The sequence below is a fragment of the Eschrichtius robustus genome, chromosome 4 (genome assembly GCF_028021215.1).
Source record: "Eschrichtius robustus isolate mEscRob2 chromosome 4, mEscRob2.pri, whole genome shotgun sequence".
NCBI classification, from domain to species: Eukaryota; Metazoa; Chordata; class Mammalia; order Artiodactyla; family Eschrichtiidae; genus Eschrichtius; species Eschrichtius robustus.
The window spans coordinates 14,536,442-14,562,415 of NC_090827.1; the positions used below are offsets into that span (position 1 = coordinate 14,536,442).

The 25,974-nt window shown below is 38.8% G+C and overlaps 1 protein-coding gene across 2 annotated transcripts in view; it reads left to right on the forward strand.

The window, feature by feature from the left end:
* The window catches only part of GRID2 (glutamate ionotropic receptor delta type subunit 2), a 1,411,147-nt gene extending 1,405,855 nt beyond the window's left edge, over positions 1-5,292 (forward strand). For both annotated transcript variants that reach the window (XM_068542054.1, XM_068542055.1), the window contains 2 exons: positions 1,957-2,197; positions 4,870-5,292. In XM_068542054.1, the coding sequence (XP_068398155.1) occupies positions 1,957-2,197; positions 4,870-5,292 (664 nt within the window). The remainder of the gene's footprint in view (positions 1-1,956; positions 2,198-4,869) is intronic.
* The last annotated feature ends 20,682 nt before the right edge of the window (positions 5,293-25,974 follow it).

Below are 25,974 nucleotides of genomic sequence, written 5' to 3' on the forward strand. Positions count from 1 at the left end.
TGCGGAATCTAAAAAAAAAAAAAAACAAAATGATACAAAGGAACTTATTTACAAAACAGAAACAACTCACAGACTTAGAGAACGAACTTATGGTTACCGGGGGAAAGGGGCGGGGGGGATAGATTGGGAGTTTGGGGTTGACCTGTACACCCTGCTATATTTAAAACAGTTAACGAACAAGGACCTACTGTATAGCGCAGGGAACTCTGCTCAGTGCTCTGTAATAACCAAAATAGGGAAAAAATTTGAAAAAGAATAGATCCATGCATATGTATAACTGAATCACTTTGCTGTGCACCTGAAACTAACACAACATTGTAAATCAACTATGCTCCAATATCAAATAAAAGTTAAAAATAAAGACTAACTCCCCATCACAGCCCCTAGAGCTAGTATTACTCTTGTTTAACTGTGGTTGAATGTTGATTATCATTGAACTCATAGACACGTGGATGACATGAAACAGGTAAAAAAGGTAAATACATCACTGAAAGTGAGTTATTTACTCCTTCCAGATAGGCTTAGTTCTCCTCTGTAAAGTTTTAAGCAGTCTCTCCCTAAATAATCCAAGAGCCGGGGCAAGAGTGCAAATATGGGTCCACATATCCTAAGTGTAACTGTGTAAAACTTATAAATCAAGCTAAACATTGTTAGGTAAAATATGTTCTATCCTCTTATCTTGACAAGTATACCTTCATGACCCCGAGGGAGCCAGGTCTGAGTCTCTTAACTGTGACCAGCTAGGAGTTCTGCGCTGACCCGGTGGCACTGGGCGTCAGCCTTCCACCTCCGGCTCTGTCCACACAGTGAGGGTCTCGCACACAGAGGTGTGTGCACCTGAGCTTGCATGTCAAGTTGTCCACACCCCCCAAACCCCACCCTGGAGACCTGTGTGCACCCACGGCTGTGAGACCTGCTCTCGGGAATCACACACAGGAATAGGCTTCTATGAGTCCTGGATGGGCAGGCACTCTGAGCTGTCTGGGCAGGAAATCCTAGGGAACCGTGGGGGTGGTGCACACTCTGGACAGGCTCATGACCTTGGCCCTGACCATTCTCACTCTGTGAGAAGGGGCTCAGCTGGAGGAGGGCCAGAGCCAGGCAGGTCTTAGGTAGAGCCCAAAGAGTGCTTGTTTGGAATTGAGAATAAAACCTCTATGAAAATCATACGTTTTAAAAGCTGCAGTCTTTGCAGTTACCCCCAGACTCTGGGAGTGAATAAAAGAAGTGTATTTCTTATTTGAATGTGACCACTTCTGAAAGCCTCTGGTCAACTTTTCTTCTTGTTCTCCAAGGTAAGATTATTTCCCCTTTGGCATTAAAAGGAAACTAGATCAGTTGCGTGCAAAACCCAAAATGATGTATTTTATCAACTTCAAACTTGTCCCAAGGCTTTCTTCCACACTGTGTTAAATAATAGAAGTCTTTTTAATTGAATTTCTTTGTGGGTAGCATATGCTGGGCGACATTATGTCAGCATCTCGCTCTAAGCAGCAAAACGTTCTTCATAAAAGCATTAAGATCCAGAGCGTCGTTCTGCATGTAGGGAAGGAACACAGAACTGCAGCAGCTTGAAACCACATAAAAACAGTGCCTCTGAAATGTAATTGTAAAAACACATTGCAAGAAACCGGGGTTGAGGGTGATATTTAGGATTATAGAATGAAACAAACAAACAAAAAAAAAAAAAAATAGAAGAGGTGGGGGAAGAAAAAAGGGAAGCAGGGAGGGAGGGATGTAAGAAAGGAGGGAGGACGGCATCGTGGCACAAGTCCGTCTAAAGAATCACTGCAATAATGTTTTGTGTGTCCTCTCATTCCACCTGCAGGCTAATCTATATATTCATTTCCCCTTGACATCCAGCATCCTTTAGAGACAGGGTTATTAATGGATATGTTGTGGACTGAGGCAATAAGTATGTCTGTAATAACACGTGATTGTGTGCTTTACCCCAAGGATCCTGGAGCTTCAGCAGAATGGCGACATGGACATCCTGAAGCACAAATGGTGGCCCAAGAATGGCCAGTGTGACCTGTACTCCTCAGTGGACACAAAGCAGAAAGGAGGTGCCCTGGACATAAAGAGCTTTGCAGGGGTTTTTTGTATCCTGGCTGCGGGGATCGTCCTCTCCTGCTTTATAGCCATGCTGGAGACGTGGTGGAACAAGAGGAAAGGCTCCAGGGTCCCATCAAAAGAGGTACTTGACTGAAAGCTTCAGCGCCATGTTGAGCCCACATGTAGGCTATGCTTGCAGGAAGGATAATCACAGGGAAGGGGATAATGGGTCAGGGGTGGTCTTTGTTTCTTCTTTCCATGAAGAGTGAAAACAAATTTGTGAAATGTAAAAATTGGTAAGACCGATACCAATTTTCATTTTAAGACATCCCAGATCCATGAAGAGGAGACGATCGAGTTTGAAAGACTGACAATTTCATGAGCCATAATGGGCCTTGAAATTCTCCCAAATCTCAGGATAGACCTTAAGTCCATGATTTTTTTAAGGGCTGTGATTCCCTTGACCAGTTCACAAAGATGCTTATCATGTTAGTTCAAATAGTTGTTTACCTTGTAGGTAAATTACTTGTGTCTCTGAGATTCGGCCTAAGAAGTGCAGTGTTACAGTAAAATAATCAGAGTTTTCTCTTCACCCCCAGGGACTGCTTCCCTCTGTCTGTATGTAGACCTATAGAAGTGATCATATGTTTCTATAGCTCTCTAATGGCTCTAGGCTTAACAGATCCACACGGTGGAATCATCTAGAATTCCATAGTCCTCCTTTTCTTATGAGTCAGCTTAACTCCAGGGCCATGTTAAAATTTTTTCCAGGGCTTTGAAAGAATAATTTCAGAGTTACATATATCTTTTAAAGTGCCCTGTGCCTTATTTTCATCCAGAAAAAAAATGCGTGCTTATCAGAGACTATCTGAAGTTAAAAATAAACTACTTGATTTATTTATCTTATTGCCATTGGACCAAAAAGGTGAAAAATTTTTTATATAATGAAATCATATTCACTAAAGCTTCACAGATTGAAACGAAAACAACCTGAATTTGCTGAATGATTTGACTTTCTAGATAGTTTCAAAGAACAGTTTTAAACTTTCTGTAACTAGACCTTGGCTAACTGATGCCTAAGCAAATCCTGAGAGGATCTGCTTTACAGCACAAATAAAAATGACTTCTCATTTGCATACGAATTATTGCATGCTAATGTATTCTTTCAAACAGATTGTTTTCTAAAGTTGTCTGAGGATTCTTTCCTACCACCTTATATGCAAAATTGATCAGCACCATTTATAAGGAAAAGCTTGGCTTAGCGAAGATAAACCTTAGCTTCCTACCTCTGAGTGATCATACAGTCTAAATTAGTGGAGTATAAACTAAAAATTAATCAGGTTTTATTGTAGTATTTTTTTTTACGGAATAAACTTCTGGTATCTCTACTGACATTGATTCAATGCAAAAGACCACATTAATGCAACATTATAGCCGAGGCTTCATATTCTCAAAAATCTGGAAATTAAGGACTCCCCAAGCTCCTTACATTTTGAATTACGATATATGATATTAAATTTTTGCATTATTATATCTGTTGATGGATGACTATATTATAGTTGCTGTGGGAACCATAAAGTTTTATCTTTCAACCCTCTAACGTCTCAGTGATAATATTGCATTAATGGATATTTTTATTGGATTTTGAAATGAGAAAGGAGAAGGAAAAAAAGTGATGCACATCAAAATATTTTTCACTGAGGAGCACCATAATTGCACAATGAAAAAAATACATCCTCCATTCTAATTCACAGCAGCTAATCCAGATCGTATGAACAAATATTTTCTCCTCTTATGATTAATAGATATTTTTAAATCCTCATAAATTTAATTTATTGAACTTGGTGATAAATAAGACTGATGAAAAGGACAATTTTCTTTCCTGCCACTTTTATTTTTCAAATATTGGGCTTTAATGCTCACTTCTAGTGAAAATCCTAAGGGATTTACGAATTAGTTTCAACTCCGGAAATCTAAGGTTTTACACTCTTTTTCTTCATTAAGCACCTTCTTACTAAGACTCTATGAGTGCAGCTCAAAGCGTCTTTGATTTAGAGGCCATTTAGCATTAACGTGGCCCTAAACTGAAGCTGTCGCTCACACGTCATGGCTTGAAGGGGTCTCTAAAGGTCTCCGTGCTGACCTCACAATATTGCCTCATTCAGGGACCAGATAGCTTGAGTGTATGAAGTCCCTCAATCAGAAACTGATTCTCTTGTGTTGAATGTTGCTGTCTGTAAACAATCTCACATATTTCTGGCCTAAAGAGAAATAACACTTTCACAGTCACTAACACTTTAGTGTGAACTAGCATATCAACATATTGTATCACTTAATCTCCAAGAATGGAAAGTTAAGGTTAGGAGCAAGTAGTGAAGGGAACGAAAACACAGCTTGGAGTGAGACACCCTGAAAAAGGAGGAAGCACGCATAAAGAAGAGGTGGGGAGGGGATGCGTGGCCGAAACCACACTTACTATGTGTATAATTTCGCCTGGGTCTGTCTCTGCTCTTGTAGAAGACGATCACCCATCTACTGCTCCCGTATTTTGTAGTTGCATGTGGCATGTGCTCCTTTTAGAACTCTTATTGCAAGAGAAGTATAGATAAGCTTATCTCAGAATCCCATCGGCACCCCCAGAGCCTAGCACAGTGCCTGGCTCATATTAGGTGCTCAATAAATATTTGTTAAATGAATAAACCCCAAAGTTCAGTTCATTACCTATCATCATGTTTGCTGAACTACTTTTTTTTTTTTTTTTAACCACGAAGCTAGTACTGATGAGAACCTTATCTTCTTTTTCTTCATCTCCAGGATGACAAGGAAATTGACCTGGAGCACCTCCATAGACGTGTAAATAGCTTGTGCACAGATGACGACAGCCCCCATAAACAGTTTTCCACCTCGTCAATTGACTTGACCCCTCTGGACATTGACACTTTGCCAACACGACAAGCACTGGAGCAAATCAGTGATTTCAGGAACACTCATATCACCACAACAACCTTTATCCCAGAGCAGATCCAGACTCTTAGCCGTACACTGTCAGCTAAAGCTGCCTCTGGTTTCGCTTTTGGCAACGTGCCTGAGCACCGAACTGGCCCTTTTAGGCACAGGGCGCCTAATGGGGGCTTTTTCAGGAGTCCTATAAAAACAATGTCATCTATTCCTTATCAACCAACTCCTACCCTGGGGCTCAATCTGGGTAATGATCCAGACCGAGGCACCTCCATATGAGCATCCAACAAAATCTCTGCACTGTTTCTTTCGTAGGACTCCCTTTGCAAGGAGCGACTGTAATATTGTGGGACTAACATGGATGTAACATTTTTTTTTTTAATCAGGATTATTAGTAACAACTCTAGTTCTATCTCTCTACCTTCTCCCTCCTCTCTCTCTCCTCTGTTTCTTTCTCTCCTTTCTTCCCTCTCTTCCTGGACATTTCTCTCCACTTTTTTTCATTACTCAATTTATTCCCCCAGAAGGTAGTATACTAGGATCCTATTAGCCCGCTTTTCATATACTGTACTTCAAGTATAGGAAACGTGCACTGAGTATACTAACAGTATATGCAGGATTAATTTTACATAAAGGCCTCTTCTGTCACATTTCTCTATTTTGAAAAATATAATTGCAATAACTTCAGTCTTTTTACGTTCTTCTGCTGCATCCATACAATGCTCCACTGCTGTTGAGTGTCCTTTAACTGTGGGCCAAAGGCAACCCCTGCAGTGTTTATAGAATAATTTAAAGACCATTCAGGCCACATAATATGAGAATGCAATTTTGTAGGATTACAAAAAAGCCATTAATATGCCAGTCAAGACTACAGTTAAAACTACTCTTGCACTGCAACAGTGCATATGACCTTTATGTGATTGTACAGTATGAAAAGTTTTTTCTTATGTACAGTAAACTTTATCATATGGCAGCAGCCTCTATTGTGTTAAATAAATTAGTATCTCATATATACATATATATGCACCTATATAATGTGTATATATATTCAAAGGAGGCCATTGCTATTGCAATTCATTTAATAAAGCTTTAGTTTAAAACAAAAGTGTTGTATACAGGAACTATGTATAGTGCAGGGGGTCTTTTCAGTTAGAAAAGGCAGGTTGCTTTAATGTTATTCTGACTCGCATTGTTTGCCAACAGAGAATATTTTATACTTTTGTTATTAAAACATCCAGGGCGATTTAATATTTGTTCCTAGATGTAACTCATTTGAATAGATTTTTGCATTTGTTATTCAGCAGTGTGTAAAGCTAACCTTGATAATTTTACTTTTAATTAATTATCTAAATGGAAAATGCTATTAGCTCAACCACGTGCACCACAGCACGGGGAGCTCTATACGAGTTTAAACGTAGATCATTGAAGGTTAATAAATTCTCTTCCAAAGCAGTAAGCCAATCAATACAGCTGTAGCTGGGGAGAGATGGGAGCCCTTAAGAAATATTGATGTGGCCTTAATTACTGTCATACATCATCCTAAAGAAGAAAATACAGCAAGCATACTGGGCTCTCAACGTCAGCCCCTTTTTTTATTCAGTTCTACTTGGAGGAGTTATGTGTTTTTTACATTAGTACCAAGTGTATAGAAGGATAACAACAAAAACAGTGCCTCTTTGTGCACAACCCTTTTTAAGGTAGCCTTCTCACCTGTTGGAAATGTAGAATGAACTTTGTTTGTAATCCTTAAATTAAAATGTGGTAAGTAGGAAGCAAGAACTTATCCTGTGTTTTTACGCAGCCATACACTTATTTTAATCTAATTCATTCCGTGGCTAGGATTGGTGTAGGAATCAACCTATGTGATTTGCTTTAGGAGAAATTAAAAAGTATATTCTTAAGGTATATTATACTTTGATGCTAATTCTGTTCTGGGGAGCATCTTGTCCTGTCACTGTTTTTGTACTAAATCTTCAAATATTGTCTACTGTGTAAGGCAGAAAAATTTCTTATCATGCAAAAACCATTTTGTTTCCAGGGTAACAAGTATCTAAGTGCATGCACAACTTGTTTTCCCTTGTAACGTTCATGATCTAATTCACGACTCTGATTTTAAAACAAAAAGTCTTTTCAACAAGCTATATAGGGACATACCAGATGTTGCAGTGATTTTAGCTATCAACAAACTGTTAACCATGTACAATATTTAAAATAGGCCTATTTTGCTGTATTGCCTATTACACAAATACACAAACCACTTTTTGGAGGCCTCAGTTATGAGTGGCAGAGCTTTCTGTGTATAATTTGTCTAAATAATTTGTCTAATAAAAATGTTTTCTAAACTTGCTCTCATACCATTGAAGTCTTAACTATACAATTTGAAAATGCTTACTCTCTCACAGATAGAACTGACTTTTTCTAAAAATTTATCTTGAATTAATTAAAGCATAAAACACATTAAGTTCTACTAGCAGAACGATGCCATAATGAGTGGCTCTCTAAAAACAGTAGCAAGTGATGTTCTAAACCGATGAAAGGCTGCCTTTCTGCTATTTGAGACAATCTGAACCAACGATACGTTTGTTTTCCTTTGTGGATGTCTCTATGAGCACTTGTTTGGGAAAGATTTATCCTGTTTCATGTAAACAATGCGGCCATTATAATAATAGCAGGATGAGTGCTTGTTACATTTTATAAAAAGAAAATTAAGGGTAATTATTAAACTTAGAATTGTGTATTAATAATTGCTTTGCTGTTAGCGAAATATTCATCATGCTGAATCTATTAATTTGGAAATTAACTGACTCCAAGATTATTTCTAATAGAGTGTTATTTTCTGCATTTGAACAATATTTAATTCTTCTAGCATTTAACTCACTCAATGAATATATATCTGAAAGTATATTCAATTTAGATTACAATTTCTGCTTTTCTATAATTCCATTAAAATGATTTTTAAATGTTGGATAGGAGGAAGTGTAGAAATCTAGACTATCATCTCCCTCATTTTACAAATAAGAGAACATAAGATGATAAGAAGCTGTGACTTGCCCAAATGTTTGACAATCTGAGACTTGACACTGAGTCTTTTTTTTTCTTAAACTCTACCACGCTTCAGTCACATGTACGCAGGTCCTAATGGGTTGTGAATTCATTGTAGGGATGGCTCAAGTACAATACCTCCACCCGCTCCTCTCTCGCCAAGTTTAGGCTGCAAATCTCTAGAACCTTCCTTCCTCATGGGGGACCAGTTAGAGCATCTGATTCAACTGCTCCTTTTACAGATGGGAAAGTGAACACCTCAGGCTACGTCAGGTCACAGCTAGTGGCAGAATTCAGGCCGTCCTGCTTCTGCCTGGCGCTACTTCCTTTAGCCCATTGTTTGCCCTGGTTCTCACCACTTACACCAACCTTGCTATTTCAGAACAAGACAAACCCCTTATGTGCACGAACGTTTATTCCAGTCAGAGGTCGAATTTATTCCACTGGTGAATCGTTAAGAGAACTGGTTTTCACTTTCAACCACCTCAGAACTTATGCACAGCTTTGGTTTCATCATACATTAGAAAATCGTAAGAGCGTCTTTCTTCCTCATACACATCAAGCTACAGGCAATTTGTTGTTTTCTCAATTATGTTATTTTTCATCTCTTTCAGTTTGGGATTGGTTGTCAACTGAATAAATACTTTAAAAAATAGACTTTGCTGAATGGTACTTTGCTTCATCAATTAGAAAGGAAAAAAAGATGAGACAATCCATTTATCCTACATAATACCTTCTAAGCCACACCACTGGATAACAAATTATAAATATTCTATAATCAGAGTTTTGGAAAGGTGAAACACATTCTGGATTATGAATATAATAAATAAAGCAGAGCTAATAACTTTTGTGCTGGTAAACATAGGTTTTTAACCTTAAATACACACCTCATGATAATTGATAAAACACAGTGGGCTCACTAGAAATGGGCTTCCTTCTAGAGTGTTTTTATTTCTAAAAACAAATCCTTTATCCAGTCCTTGTGGTCAGATATTAATAAATGACTAGCAATTATGACATTTTATAAAATCATTTCAACAAATTTGAGTAAATACCCTCTCAAGAGGTAGCATACATGAGCTCCCTTGGGTGAAAATGACTTACCTGACATTGAAAAATTAGGAGATAAAGCTTTTTAGATTTGATAGATTTAATTCAGTTCTATTAGTGTCTACTGAAAACCTATTATGTAAAGCCACAGTGCTAAGCAGTTACACATCGCATAAATGAAGACATATATTTGGGAATGGGTCTAGATGTGTTTTACTGCCCAGGCCTTTCCTTGTCCCTCATCAACATGCAGGATACAGAGACCACCTTACAGACTTCCTGAGGTGGCAGAATTAGTCACCCCCAAACCAGAGCCATCCTCCTTGGGCCTGGGCAATCCAACTGACTGGACCAATCCACCCTGGTATTTCTCATGAGCTGACTGAGTCTACCTTCTTCAGATTCAGATTCCTTCCACAAACAAGACCTGAAAATTTCCCAAAATGCCAGACCATGAGGCCAAATTTTCAAAAATGTGGAAATCACCCTAAGCCACAGGCAAACTGCTACCTAACCCCTCCTCATCCACGCCTGCATACGCCCACATCAGAATGAGTCCTACCCTCAGGCGTCCACGTCAGAACGATACACACCACGTTCCCTCATTTTCTATCCCTGCAGGGCTCAGCAGTTGTGATGGTTAGAGCTATAGGGTTTCAAAGAACTTACTTCCAAGGGACCGAACACAGTAAGTCTTATTCAGGCTACTCTTCAACTTTCATAAACTTCTATTTGTATTGCAAATAAGGCTCCTAGTACCATTCCTATCACCTAAGACGGAGGATACAATATGACCTATGATCCCCATGAAAGCAAAGTGTTTTACAGGCTGCCCGCCGTGAGGACAGCTTCCAGCCCACACACACTTTCAGAAGAACAGAAACGACGTGGTTTTGCTCTATTTTATGGAGCTGCACAGAGGCCTGGAGCAGCTACGCCACCTAATGATTCAGCCTACCGTGGGGATAGAAACAGACTGAATGAGCTGCCTCTCACTTTCTCACCTGGCTTTTCCTCATTTCTATTTTTCCAGTAGTGTTCATTTGTTTCCGTGTAATATTAGTAACAAGGCAAAAATTGCTCAAATTTGAGAAAATTTTTCGTATCTAGGAGCAAGTGTCACCTTTTGACTGATTTTGCCCATTTCTGGAGTTTCTTCTAGTGGAGGCAAGAAACTGGCTGTTTCTTCTGCACGTGGTACCTACGTTGTGCTGCAGACGTAGTAGTCTAGCCTTTGTGAGGGATGAGGGCCCTTTTTCCTTTTGGAGAAGCTCTATCCAGTCCAACCTCAGAATTGGCAGCAAGTTCCAAGTCTCAAGCTATCTGTGATATGATAGAAAATTCACAAACTTTTTAAGACAACGTTAGTTTTCCTTAATTCAAAACTAATTAAGCTTTAATAGCAGCTGCTTTAGAAGGAGAAGCAGATGTCACAAAAGCAAAGTACAGTAAAATGTCAGAACCAGAGAAGGGACAGAAAACATTGCTTTCGATAAATTTTTTGCCTGCCACAAGATTTGAAATATAAGTAGGAGGCAAACTTTAATTTCTAAAGTTGTTATATTTTATTTTTAAATTGGTGCTACTGAAAAATTTTAGGAATCAAACAGCCTATATCTCTGACTATTTTTAATTTTAAAAAAATTAAACATCAGTATTGGACATCAATAAACAAATTACAGTTTGCTTATTCACTGCACAAAAGGTTCATAATGGGGGGGCTTTGAGAATTATCCTAATGTGCAGTAAAAAAAGGGTTCAGTTTCCAAAAATTTAAGTTATATAAAATGTTTCAGAGTCACAGCCTCTCATGAGGCAAGGGGTACCTATAGCTATTTCATACTAGGTAAATAAGGAGCTGATAGTCGATATTTAATTCCTCTTCAGAATTATATTAAAGTTGACTTTCAAGTTAATGCTAGCCCTCTATTAATATCCGTTTATATAAGTTGGCTATAAAACTTATTTTTAGAAATCAAAGCACTGTAAAATTAAGTTGAAAATAAGGGTGTCACATGCCCAGCTGTCTAGTTTGACTTTTTCATTCTAAAAATAGTTATTAATACTTAATATGCTCAAATACTTCTATAGGTGTTGTTAAAAAACACTTTGAACATTAGTTGTTAGACGAAGTAGAGCTGCGTCATATATCTAATTGACGTAATTGACATTAGATATCAAATGCAGAACTTTCATTCACACTTAATGGTTTTTAATGAATATAATACTTCTTTCTAAGTGACCATATTAAGAATAAAAATTAAAAATAAGCAGTGCAGCAAGATAGACATGTAATCGGGCCTTCCAGATTCAATTCTGCATAGCTAAGCATTTTAAAACTTATTGCTCACTCTGATTTCTCCATGGAAATGTCATGGTAAAAGTAACTTCATAATCTGAGCAGCACATGTGCAAAACCACCTCTCACACGTGTAGTCTCCAAAGCTTTTGGTGTGTCCAATTAACATGGTAAGTCCTATAATACTGCTCAGTCACCAACAAAGAATATATTTTAATTCTTCCCTGTTCATCATCGGTAAATGAAGTTTTTAACTCTTACTCCATAATAATGATTTTGTGTCTCTTTTTAAAAAACGAGTATTAGTACATAGATATAAACTTTAGTAAGGCTGCAGAGAGAATATTAGGAACAAAACAATCACACAAGATCAATCAGTCCGCTGACTAGCACTACCTGAGCACCTACTATGAGCGAGGCACCTAGGGCAGAGCTTTCCTAAGTAGCGTGCCAAGGCACACGCCTGGGCCAGCAAGGGTTCCAGGGTGCTGAGCTATTGGTGCCCTCGTCAGTCAGGGTGGGGGGCTGGGCCCCTGGGCTGGAGCTCTGCCCATGTTCTCTTCACTTACAGCCGGACTTTGCTAAGACAGCTTCCAAAGCTGGAGAGACAAAATATACACATTTGAAAAGCTGAATAAAGACTCATGGTTTAAGTAACATCAGAAGACAAGAATGTGAAATATTATGATACACAGTACATTTAATTGTCAAACGAGTGCTATTGAGAAAATGTTCTATGAGAAGAGAAGAAGAAGGAGGCTGCCTGGCTTGAGATGGTTTCAGGGAGTAAGTAGGAATTTAGCCTAATCATAGAGGAAAGGTCAGAAGAACGCACAAGGGCCTCCAAGTGCAGGGTACGGCGCAATCAAAGCACAAGAACGGGAGAGAGTGTTCAGAGGAGCAGTAGCCCACGATGTCTGAATGTGGGTTTCATGTCAGGAAGTATCAGGAAGTAAAGCTCGGGTGAGACTGTGGGAAGCCTGTAGGCCGGCCTCAAGAGATTACACTATATCCGGTTCATTCATTCATTCATTCATTCATGTATTCGACATATGTTCGCTGAGGTTCTGCTGCGTGCAAGACACTATTCTAGGTGCTGGCGATACAATAGTAGACAAGACAGAAATCCCTGCCCTCATGGCATTTACAGTCAACTGGAGGGGATAGAGAATAAGCAGGATAAATAAGTACAGTACGTCATCTATTAGATGATAAGTGCTGTGGAGGAAAACAAAGGGGAGGACCAGGAAGGCCAGAGTGAAAGTGGGGACTTGCTATTTGAAATAAGGTAGGTAGGGGAGGCCTCACTGATAAGTCGACATTTGACTGAAGCTTTAAAGGGAGTGAAGGAGTTTGCCACGTTGCTCTCTGGGGAAAGAACATTCCAGACTTTGGGAACAGCTAGTACAAAGGCTCTCAGGTGGGAGTGTGCTGGGCATGTTTGAAGAATGGCAGGGAAATCAGTGTAGCTGAACCAGAATGAGTGATGGGAGAGAGGGTAGGACGAGAGCTCAGAAGGTAACACAGAACCCACTTATAAGGCTTTATAGGATGCCGTGGGGATTTGGGTTTTTATTCTGCAAGAGATGGGAAACCATTGGAATGTTTTGAGCAAAGTAGAATGCTTGTTACTAATCTAACAGGTTGATTACGAAGCTAGATGTAAATCAATCTTGGGATCAAAGTGCTGCCACCTTCCCACCCTCCCTTGGGCCTAAATATTTGCCCCCATTTTGAGTGCTATGGGAGAGTGGCATGTGGTGCCGGTTTCTGGCCATGCCTCCATTGGAATTTCAGCGCCTGAACCGTCAGCTGGTGGTCACAGAGGCTCACGACCTTGGCATGTTGGAGATTTCCATCGTGGGCATTGGGGAGCCACTGAAGATTTTCACTGAAGGAAAAACAGGCTCTTAAAGAGGTGGTTTAAAAAGATTAAGCTGGCAGTAATTCATGGAGTGGAACAGAAAAGAGACCAATTAAAACACGTGTGCAATAGTTCAGGTATGAGCTGAACTCTGTGATAGCCCAAAATAGGAAGGACGGTACAGATGGTAGATACATTTTGAAGGAAGAATCAAGAGAACGTAATGATTAACTGAAGATAGAGTATAAAAGAGAAAAATAAATCAAATATGACTGATTTTTCAAATTTAGATGCGAGAAAGGTGGAATAAAATTTACCAAAAAGCGCTGAAGTCAGAAGAATATTTTTTCTCTTTTGTTAATCTTCATTTTTTTCTTAAGCCGGGAGGTTGAAGTAGAAGACATCACAGAATTGAGAACTGTTTGTTTGTTCTCCTTCATGTGAAGCTTGAATGCTGGGTTCTTAACAGGTGGAGGGCACCTGAGGCATCATGCAGAGTCCATGGCTTTTTACCTGTGTTCCCCAGGTTCCTCAGGGTTTTCCTCAGGATTTCTGGGGATGCGGCCCTCTGGGCTTCAGTCAGAGCTCTCTGCTTTGATCTCTTCACATATTCGACTTCCGGTGATTATTTCCCTCACCTTCCGAATGACGCATGACTGACAGATGACCAAGACCTCACCTCAGATGTTTTCTGAGGCAACCCACTGTAGCATTCAACAATTTTAATTACCTAATTGTTAGACTATTCTTCTTACAGTTGATCTTTGGATAGTGTCAAAAGTTGCCCCCTATCGGTTCTTTGAAATGCTACAGAACAAGCTTCATCCCTTTTTCTCACATGACATTTATCCTGTTGCCAGCACAGTGAATACCCAAAATTGGCCAAACTATGATACAGTGACAGGGACTCAAATACCATAATGGCGGCTTGACACAGACCCAGTATCTCCAAAGTCCTAAAGAGAGAAAGACCTGGAGCAAAGTTCCCTTGCATTAGGCTGGCTAGAACAACCATGGAGAAGACATACCTGAACAGAAATCCAAACATAATGTTCTAAATACAGGCTTGTCTTATAAAGATAACAAACTAAAATTAGCCCAAACATTACAAACACCTGCTATGTGAAACACCTGCCAGTGTACTTGGCACCATAAGTCAAATCAAATACTTGTGGAGCCAACTGTGCTTGGTTCCCACAGTTGCTGTGTGCTTTTAGTTCTATTTCAAGAGCGTTCAGAAAGCATCGCTAACACAGTTAAGTGAACTATAAGAGAATAAAAATTTAGGTGTGAAACATCACCAATCCTATCCTTTTTGGGTGTTTAAAAGAAAAAAAAAAAAAAAAAAGGTGAGCTTTCACCAAGCAGGTGCCATCAAAAAGACTAATTTTGTTCCAGATGTTGTCTGCCAGCTTTAACTATCTCTCAACACTGAGGTTATGATAATGGTTCACTTTTAAGAGGTCAAAGGTGATTTCCCAAATCTAAGGAAAAAAATGCCTTTTATCAAATACAAAACCAGAAATCGGTAGTATGTGCCTTTATAAATTTAGAATAACTCTGGTAAAACCTGTTGTTCAAGTTGTTTGAGAATATAATTCTTTGCAATTTACTCTTGCTCCAGTCTCATTTTTAAAATATAAGCCATAAATCACACAGTCACACACATATACAATAATCTTTCTTTCCTCGAAAAGGAAATAGTACACATATTGCGTACACAGGTTGTATTAAACATCTACACAGTGTAAGGATTTCAAGGTAGTTTGCAGAGGCACATTTTCTGAATCACACTAAATAAAATACATGGCATATATCTTCAGCTAGAATTATTTCAAATACGGGGAAACTTAATCCATGCTCATCTCAAAATTAAGTTGCCAATTTGTACCACAATTCCTATCCTTTGCGGGCCAATATTTATGTTCTCCTAAGCATAGCACCCATGGGGAGGGAGGGCATGCCGACCACGTGCCAGGCACAGGGCTGGGCTCCATACACGTGTTTCACTCGATTCTCATAATATCTCTGCAAATTTGCTATTGCAGATGTTAATTGAACAGTTTAAAAACAAAACGAACGAAACAAATTCTAAGACTCTGAAAAGTTAAGTAATTTGGCCAAGAACAAACAATTAGTAAGTGACCCAACCAGAATTCAAACCGACATCTCTCTGACTCAGAAACTCATGCCCTTCCACCACAACGGACTGCTCCTGGGATCAAAGAGAGATGGGAGGGAGGGGGCCATTTTCTGGTCCCTCAGGGCTGCAAGAGGCTTTGTACCCTATGGGGCTCCATAAAAATCAACTGGTCCTCACTAGCTGATATACTTTTGATACAGAAATTTCAAGCAGTAAATAAAATATTCATAAAAGATGAATATAAATAATGCATGCAGCATAGTTGCCTAGAAAACGTAAACAGATTCCAAGAAAAACCCTGCAAAATTAGCATCTCCACCAGAGTCTGTGCAAAAACCAGCAAACCTGTCCAACCTTCTGCTTGCCCTCTTTATCCTTGCTAATGGTGTCAGCGAACTTTCCGGTCTCCTTCCCCTCTTTCTTAGAATTCCTTAAGTGGAAACATGAGAAAAACAAACCCCTATTGAGTCAGCTTATATAATGCTCCACAACCTGACCCCCTTTTTTCCAGCCCTACAGCTACTAGACAAGTTTAAGTACATGTTAGCCTCTGTCTGCAAACACTACACTAGGTCTCCCAAGTGTTTCTCTTCTCCAGCTCACCTCCCTCCTACCCACCTTACTAGGTAATCTTACTAAGTGACTTTTCAAGTCAGGTAGCTCCATGATTTAATTTTTTCATGGTATTTCTATGGCCCACTAACCCATGGCCAAGCACCTTAGCTAAGAATCTCTTCAGGCAGGAAGCACTAAGGCAGCCTTCACAAAGAAGCAATATTTGAGCCAAAGAGGTAGGATTTTGACAATGAGAGATACGAATGTAGGCTGTAAAAGCAATGTGCAAAGATGAAATGGGAAAATACGCTTGACAAGTATTGGACCGGGAATAAGGCTATTTGGCTTGAAAGAGGGGGGCGTTTATGGAGACAGACAGAAGATAAGGTGGTTGGTTGATGCATTCAACAATTATATTCTGAGAGTTCATTACATACATGACAAGACGCTATGTACTGCAGTACGTATAAACATGCAAGTCTCCCAAAGCTATTATGAAGAGATGTCATGTCTATGCGTAACTGCCACATAAGGCAGCGTATAATGTGTTCCGTCACAGTGATACAACTTATTATAGAAATTCAGAGAAGGGAGAGAAGATTCTACCCTAGAAAGCTTTTTATTGAAATACAGTGATTTTAAATTATATACTATATGTACTTAAAAATAGTCCAGAACATTTTGTGAATTCAGAAAAAGGCAAGATCTTTTCTCAACAGGGTGATTAAATGTCTTGGTGGAGAAGACAGTTTTGGAACTGGGCTTCAAAAAGAGTATAATTTCTACAAATATAAAGTAGAGAAAGACATTCTTAGGTAAAGGGAAAGATATAATCCAGCTCACAGAGGAGGAAAGCACAAGATGCATTTGAGAAAGATCCAACACATGGCCCATGAAGAGCAGTAAGGACTTAAGACCACAAAGCTATAAACATCAAACCCAACTACCGACCTAATGTTTGAGTCTCATCCTGTTTACAATCTATTCCATTTTTGAACATCTGGGAATATTCGAAATATGACGGTGTTTACAGTCTACTGGGGAAAACAGACAATTTAACAGGCAGTGACAATAAATTGCAGTAAGTGCTGTCGTAATGGAAATGCAAGGTGATTTGCAAACCCCGAGCTGGGATGGGAAAGCTCCCCTGCTGGGATTCTGAGCTAAACCTACAGGAAAACTGAGAGTCAACCAGGCAGAGGAGACCAGGGTCGTTTACACCAGGTGACCAGCAGAGACGCAGACCTGAAGCCAGGGGGCAAGATTAGTTCCAGGGACTGAAAGAAGTCGCCTGAGCTGGAACTTAGAGGAAAAGGAGAATATCAAGAGAATAAAATGAAGAGGTAGGGAGCGGGCCTTGAGATGCTTCATAAGCCACTTTAAAGAATTTGTATTTTTAAGGAATAAAATTCTGGGCAACACGAGGGAGCCATTAAAGCATTTAGAGTGGAGTAGTGACCTGATCATATTCTTGTTTTAAAAATCACTCGAGCTGCCCTAGGAGAACGTTTTGGAGTAGGACAAGATCTGAGAAAGGTGGAACAGTTAGGAACTTCAAGTGGCAATCAAGGTAGAGTCCTAGTGTCTGGTAGTAGCAGAAGGGAAAGATGGAGGTGGAAAGATTCTAGAGAGAGTTGTGGCAGAAATGGGCCTGGGTGTGGGCTTAAGGTATTTTTTGAAGTATTTAGTATAAGTGAAATCGTGAGATGTAACAAAATCATCCAAGGAGTAAGAGGGTCTAGTTAGCAGAAGATAAGATCTGGGCATAGAACCCCGAGGAAGATGAACATTTGATCAAAAGACGGAAGAGTGTACTAGCTAAACGATCAAGGAAGAACACTATAAGAGAGAGTAGCCTCAGAAGTCATGGGAAGACAGTGTTTCGTAGAGAGTGGCCAATATTGTCAAGTGCCACTCAGAGAAGGAAAAGCATCCAATAGAATTAGTAACATGAAGGGCCTCCCAATCTTGGCAAGAAAAGTGCTCAGGAGAATGGAGAGGCTGAAACCAGACCGCAGTCGGAGGAAGAGTAAGTGGGAGGGCATATACACTGTTCTTCCAAGGAATATAGGGATGAAAGAGAGGAGAAAAATGGAGCTGTACCCAGGGGAGAGAATAGGATCCAAGGAGGGTGTCTGTTTCCAGGACAGGAGAGACACATTTAAATGCAAGAGGAAGGAACCAGGAGTGAGGTCAATGTTGACAGTACAGTAGCAAGTGGGGTATTCAAAAGGCAAAAAGGAATGGGATCCAGGACACGATTAGTTTTCAAAAGGAGAAGGGATACATATTTTACTGTAACTGCATGACAGGGTGAAAGGATGAGTATGAATGCAAGTAAATGTCTATGTTCAATAGCAGGATAGAACCCTGTTGGAGTCTAGTTTTCATAAGATAGAGAAAGCAAGTCATGGTGAGGGTCACGTGTCAGAGATTTTAGAAGAATAAGGAATGGAGAGCTCGCTAGAGCAACACAGTTGGACAGGTGTACAGCTTTGAGGGCTCAGCTGAGGTTGGAGGCCACGATAAGTTCTGTTTTGTTGTAAGTTTTTTTTTTTTTGATCATTCTCAGCAGCTTCTGTTTAGCCATAGGAAGACAGAGTTGGATTTAACCACAGCTGCAGATTTCACCTAATTATGAATAAACAGCAGAGCAATGCCTCAATGTTACTAAAAAAAAGTTCATCTTAATGGGGTGTCCCAGTGGTCTAAGAAGTATAGAAGGAGGCCATATTAGTTAGGGTAAATAATGCTACTTGCTATAAAAAATACCTCCCCCCCAATCTCAGTGGCTTAATGTAATTATTTTTCACTCATAAAGACCAGGAGAGGGTTGTCTTCCATCTGGTGCTTTAGGACCGGGTTTGAGTCTATCCAGTGGCTCTCATGCCCCAGGACTTTGGAACCTCCTATGGACCTCCTGCATCCAGCTTGCAGAACAAGTAGGGAGACAACACGGAGGATTGTGGGAGTTTTAATGCACCAGCTCTAGAAGTAGCACTCATCACATCCGCTCACAACCCACTGGCTTATCACAGGGCCACATGGAAACAGTTTTGCTAAGCTTCTGCCCTCACTGCCACAGAGGCATAGAGTCAAGTTAGGAGGCTTTGTAGTATTGAGGCTAAACAAGACAAAAAAGCAGTCCAAGTGAAAATGAAAGCACATTGATTTTTCTGAGAAAATCAATAGAATTTGGTGATGACTTAGATCAAGGATGATAAACAAGGTTCTGTCTAAAGCACAACATTAAAAAGAATTATGAGGTTAAAATCTAGGGTCAGTGAGACCTACCCAAACCATCCTACTTAAAGTTATGACCGCTTCTTCCAACACGTCCCATCTCCTCTTCCATGGCTCAATTCATTTTCATAGCACGTACGGTTTACTATGTGCCGTGTACTAACACACTAAGTAATTTACTGACCTGGTATTGTCTTTCTCCTTCTGCTTGAATGTAAGCAAATTGAGGGCAGGCTCTCTCCTCAGTGCCTGAAACAGTGTCTAGCATAAGGAGGGTCACTGTTGAATGACTGAATGGCAGGAGATTAACAAGGCCCTTCATGGTGAGATTTAAGCTGAAGTGGGAAATACACACACATATTTACCCATGCTGGCTTAGCTTCAGAAAGGGAAGAAAGACCCAAACATCATGACAGATTCAGAGCTGGCTATTTGGAAGAACAGTAGACTGAGGGAGAATATTTTATACATGGAGTGAGAGGAGATATTTGGTTTTAAAAATATCATATTTGAAATGAAGGTAAAATATCCAGGTGGATATATTCAGCAAAACACTGAAAATGTAGAACCTGGGTTTAGCCAAAACATTCAGAATTGAAGTCTAAGGATATAAAGATAAGAGCTTCAGGATAAGAAGATGGAAAGTCATTCAATGGGCAATGAAATTTTTGTGTAGCCAAATTATATGATCTAAGGGTCATTTGAGGATAATTAATCTAGTGGCTTCCTGTTGGATAGAGTAACAATACCGCAACTTAATTCTGTCAAAAAAAAAAGTATGCCCAAAAGGAAAATCTTTAGTGCATTACTTAAATCAGTATCAGTGTGCTAATATAAGGTGTATCATATACACAAAAGAAATCCAAAACCTGTTTTCTCACAGTTCTGCTGAAAGACAATCAGCATCTCCGCCCTCTTGTGGTGGTTCTGGAGAGAAACAGGCTGAGCCTTCAAGGTGCCCTGAATTGAACTGTTCCTTGACCACACAGTGGAAGAACAAATCGTCTTTGTATTATTCGGTATCTGTGTCCTTGGGGAACAGAGAAATCACCTTTTCTCCCTTCACAATCTTTCTCCTCTTCCTATCCGTCCTACCTCCCAAGTAATAGCTAAAACACCTGGATAATAGTAATACTGGGCAAAAATCTGAGTCAACAAAGTGCAAATGCTAGATGACTTAAATGTCTATAATTCAAATTTTCAGTAAATAACCATTACATGATTTTTAATTGCTAGTCTAAATGTTTGTTTTTGAATTTCATCTAAATTAGCTATTATGAAACTTAATAGGAAATTAGTAAAAATAGTAATGCCATATTTACATGTAAAAATACTTAGAAATACTGAAGACAATATCCAAGCTCCACACCAACTAACAATTAGGGGCTTTTAATAAAGAAATTGCTAAAGGTTCCAGTGATGATTTCACTTCATAAAATTGTTAGTCTGATGTTGAGCTAATGCTTCCTCCTATCTCATATACCAAAAGGGAACTTACCCAGTGACCCCAACATGATCGTGGTAAAAATCAATTCTCCAATCCACATACAGCACAAAAAAGTACATTCTTATGATATTTTTGATGTCACATTTTTCCAATTTTCTTCATAAAACATTGACTGGAATTACAGTAAAACATTCTATGTAGCCCCATATTTTTCTATCCCCATTAGAATAATATGGGACATACTGTACTATATTTTTTAAAAATTCAAATAAGACCAGTTTAAGAGCAGTTTTGGAGGCTGTTATATAAAACTTAAATATGCACAGACTTTCCAAAATTGGTAAAATATGAGAATCTGAACCTCTAGAGAATTTTAGAAAATTCCAAACGTTTTAACAAATATTAAAAAACTCAACAGTTTCCTTATAAATAATCAAAATATAAACAGCGATTTCCCTTGATTACTTTTTAGAATACACTACAATAAAATGAGCATGGATAATTCAGTACAAGTATCTAAAGTGACTATTTAGAATCTAAGAAAATTAGGTAAAATAAAAACAGTCTTCAGTTTACAAAATGTTCATTTTCTGAAGTTCATTTACAAGTCACTTTTGAACACATGGTATATGATTCCATGGGGGAAAAAAGATATACATAATTGTTGTTTTTTAGGTTAGACTTCAAAAAATGTTGTTTAACCATTAACCTTATTGAAATATTTTTAATAAAATGTTTTAAAGGCATTACTTGTACATTAAATAGGTTCTTGTACAAAGAGAAAATACAATAATACAAAAGAGTATAACATTTTAAATATTTTGAGAATACTGGTATCCTGAGAAAATAGGTTAGTGTCATCATCAAAGACAATGAGTCTAAAGGCTAGGGTTCAAATCCATCATTTGTCAGCTCTGTTACCCAAGGCAAGTTACTCAGTGTCTCTGTGTTTCATTTTCTCATCTATAAAATGAAGGTAATAATAGGACATTCTTCATAGTATCCTGAAAGAATTTAATGTCTGATATTAAATGGAAAGCACTTGAAACCCTTTCCTCATTCACAGTAGGTTCAAAATTGTCTTACAGTGTTATTATTCTGCACGTATTTCTGTTTAATATAATAATATCTTTTAATTAATAAAAGCACCTTCTAATAGAGTGAAAAATATGGTGAAAGCTAAGACAATTCTTAGCTAAGACAATCTTTCAAGACAATTCTGTGGAAGCCAAGAGATGTCAAAATGAAAATACATACACCACTCTGCTGCTTAGGAATTGTGTGCAATGTTGTGAAACTGCAACAGAAAGTTTTAAAAATGCATATATTTTTTAAAACATTCAAATTTTAGAAGTAAAAATTTTATTCCAAAGAAAGCAAGCTTTTAAATATGCATTAAATTATCTCACCATGCCTTCAGGTTCAAATTGTTCTTCTGATTATATATTAAAATATGTTTTATCTTAAACATCTCTGAGCTTTAAGAGCTCAAAGAAGCTTCAGCAACATTATAAAAAACCATATCCAAAGACAAGTTGAAAATCAGGGAGGTAAGCCTGTTTATAGAAGCTCTACCAAACTAACATTGAATTACAGGCTTTTAATGCTTTAAAAAAGGGGGGGCGGGTTCTTTCTATTTTCTGTCAATAAAGGAAAAGAAAAGAAAGACTGCTAACATTAGGGAGATTTTCATTTTTTATGGTTTGAGCCATTAAAAAATACGTTCATTCTTCAAATTAAAATAGAAACATAAAAAGAGATGGAGGCAGTTTCTGACACCACACACCTTTGATGTTAGCTGAAGTAGTGACAAATGCAGGGCTACACTGAGAGAGTTCCTTCTTTTTCTTTCTCCAGTCGCTCTTTAGGGAAGAGAAAGCACTAACTTGTGCTCCTCTATCATGTTGCGACTCCCTGCTGTCTTCTACAAGGCCAGATGGTGGCGCTGTGGTACCATTTGTCGAGATTTTAGCATTGACTCGTTCTTCCCTAAGTAATAGCGTTTTGTGAAAAGACTCAAGCCCTCTTTTGAAAAAGAAATTATTTTAAACGTACTTTATTCTTCTCTTTAGCGGTAGGTAAGCCCGACATTTAAGTCCTTTGGTTATTTTATCTTTTACTCTCTTTACAAGGATATTTCTAAAACGTATAAATACAGTGACTTAGAGTGTACTTTCTAAAAAATTGACTAGGTCGTCATAGGGTATGTCGTTTTTCTCTTAGTGCATGAAAATAAAGATAAAAAGAAACGAGTATATTTTGTCCACATTGTTTTCAGATACCAATAATTTGGTACAACACGTCCTAATCCCAATCTACTGCCCAAATCTTCAGAAAAAGAAAGACTTTTGTTTTAAAAAATAAAAATAAAAAAATATTTTTAAAAAAATGAACAATTTTAATTCAATCCTCCTTCTAACCTCTCAGCGCTTGGTGGGAATGTTTGTTCCTCCTGAGAGTGATGTTATGTGATGCACACATCCCCGCCCTCTAAGTGCCCTCAACAGCTGACCTTGCTGATCTCATGAAACCATCTTCTTCTCGGAAGCCTAGGTCTCATCCGACTTACATCCCAAAGATGAAAAGCGAAAACTAAGTTGGCTGATGCAGACTTGTGAACTGGGTCATTTTCTTCCCCATTTACGCTACTCTCAATATTCTTCTCCTTTTACCTTTGGCCTGCCCAGGACAAAAATCATGCTGGGCAACCCTACACTACTCCTTTCACCCCACCTTTGATGCCGAATGAAGTAATGAATAAGCAGCAGAAATCAATGCAACTCTTGGTACCAGGTCCAAGTAGACCTATTGCAGGTGAAAACCGAAGCCCTAGAAGGAAAACACATTAGAAAAAGGCAATATGCAATTTTAGAGTCTATACAACAAGGCCGTTAGTGACCCATGTTATCTTGGTGAATGAGCGAGGGGAGGGGAGGGTTCACAAGAGCTCCCTATGAGTGCCCAGCCCGAGGGACGGGCCGCCCCTCCACCCACTACCACATCTACTGCTCCAAGAAGGCATTTCAAAGCACTGAGCTTCGGGTTTCACAGATTTTCCCACCTCTTCTAGATAAATTGTGAAGCAAGCTATATGTAATTTAGCTATAGTCTTCTACAACTACTGTTTTAACCTATTTTTTCCTATGGAAATTATATTATTTTCCAAATAAAACCTTATGCTGATTCCCAACATACCAAATAAAATCAAAGCAGTATTTTCAACATATTTGGTACCTTAAAATTTATGAAATTTACTTATTAAAAGGCAATAAATGAGGAAAATGGTTGACTGTTCTAGACCAAAGTCTAAGCATTCAACTTATTTTGGTGTTTTGATGGATCCACAAACAAAAGTAGTATAAGAAAGTGTCTACACCATAAAATTTGAGGGAAGCCATTTCTAACCTGCTTTGACGAAACCCTATTTCCCTATGAGACCAAAAAAAAAAAAAAAATTACAGTTGGAGTGATTGGATTCTAATAATAAAAATAAAGACATTCATCTATAACACATTTTAAAAGCCACTGTTCTAGAACAATGCCCTGACTTTTTTTTTTTTTTTTTTTTTTGCCTTAATTCCATTTTGTTAGGCAATTTCCGATTTCTCCTGTGTGCAGAGTTGGTCATAAATGAGAGAGAATATTTTCCAACTTTGTTCTATGGGAATTTCAACCACTATTGATGGTTGTCTATAATTTAACATGCCTTTTGAATTTCCATTATCTTAGTTCTAACTGTCTTATGAAATTGTAATACTGAGATGCACTTTAAAAAAATGATTTGAGAGACCATCTTTCCAAATTCCACAATGCTACTGAGTACTTTTGTGAACAGGACACATAATTCAAAAAGAATTTTCTGGTGAACAATGAGGCGGGGCTGAGCCTCAAAGCTTCAGAAGCCCCAAGGATGCAGGAAAAAGGAAAGGAAACATGATGAACGCTATGTCTCCTCAGCGTGCTTTCCTCACCCAGTTTTCTCCTCTTGGCACTCTCCTCCAGAGCCTCTAAAATCAAAAGGGGAAAAATGAGGTGAGAAGAGGGGAAATGCCAGGAATCCTGCCTTTTGTCAGGGACCAGTTCTGGTTTCTCATCCTACACTAATGTGGAATTCTCTTTAAAAGATAGAGGCTTTCTGATTTTTCCCATCTGCGGAAAAATAAATAACAATATGATTTACCTGGTTGCAGATTTTCTTTAGGGAGGCGGTGAAGAAGATGACAGAATACAATTTGTTTCCCTCATAAATGCTTCTCCAAACTATACAATCAAACTAGCAGAAATTCTATCAGGTTGTCCCTAACCCCGAGCATAAACGATAGGTTCCTTTTTACATGGCAGTGATAACGTCTGCAGAGTTTTATTTCCAGGGAGACAGGGCAGGATTTGCTGCTATGCAGACTGAATAATGTTGGAAGCCAACATCATGTCACATTTTGTGTGCACTTTCCAAAGATTAATCCAAGCGTTACAAATGGGACACAGACCGCCATTGTCCCAGGGACACTTTAATAACCCACACCTACAATATTCAACCTGTTGTTTGCATAGGGACAACTTTGGGACGCAGAAACCCACCAGACTGACTTGAGGGAAGGAGCCCTGGAGAGGCAGAGGCCCCGGCGCCACAGCACCTCCACATTTCATCCTACGTGGCAAATGAGTCTGTTTGGAGTTTATTTATGCTTGAGATGGGGGTCACGCAGCTCGCTTTCACCAAAGCACCTCAACAAGCATGTCTTAAATCTGCCGCCTGCTAACTCCGTTTCTTCCTCGCGTTGTACTTTCGGCAGGCTTTGCCAACTTGCGGATAATTTTTGATTTGTTTTGCATCATGCAGCTCAAATTAAGTAACATGGCACATGCCCTCAGGATTTAAATTGTGCCTGGCCGGTTTCTGCTTTTATTTTTTTCTCCCCATTCCCCTCCTTTCCTCACAATTCCTGGCATCTGTTGTTCTCCGAGGATATTCTTTGAGAATGGAAGACTCGGGAGAAAGCCTCAGTAGGAAAAGACTGTGAGAGGTAGATGAGAAGAACTCATGACTTCCACATTCCCCGATTCATCATCTTTAAGTACTCCCATAAAATACTTCATTATTGTTAGAATCTTATTTACTTTAGAAGAAAATTCTAATGACTCAGTAGATCAGAATTCATAACTAAGCTCTACACTGAGTTTAAAATAGCAGTAACATATTTTTCACATAAGGTGGTTTTGGTACAGAGAGAAATAGTTAAGATGATAATGAGCAGAATCATAAATAGTTATGATACATTTAATCCTAGACATTTTGAACAGTATCAAGAAAATAATTT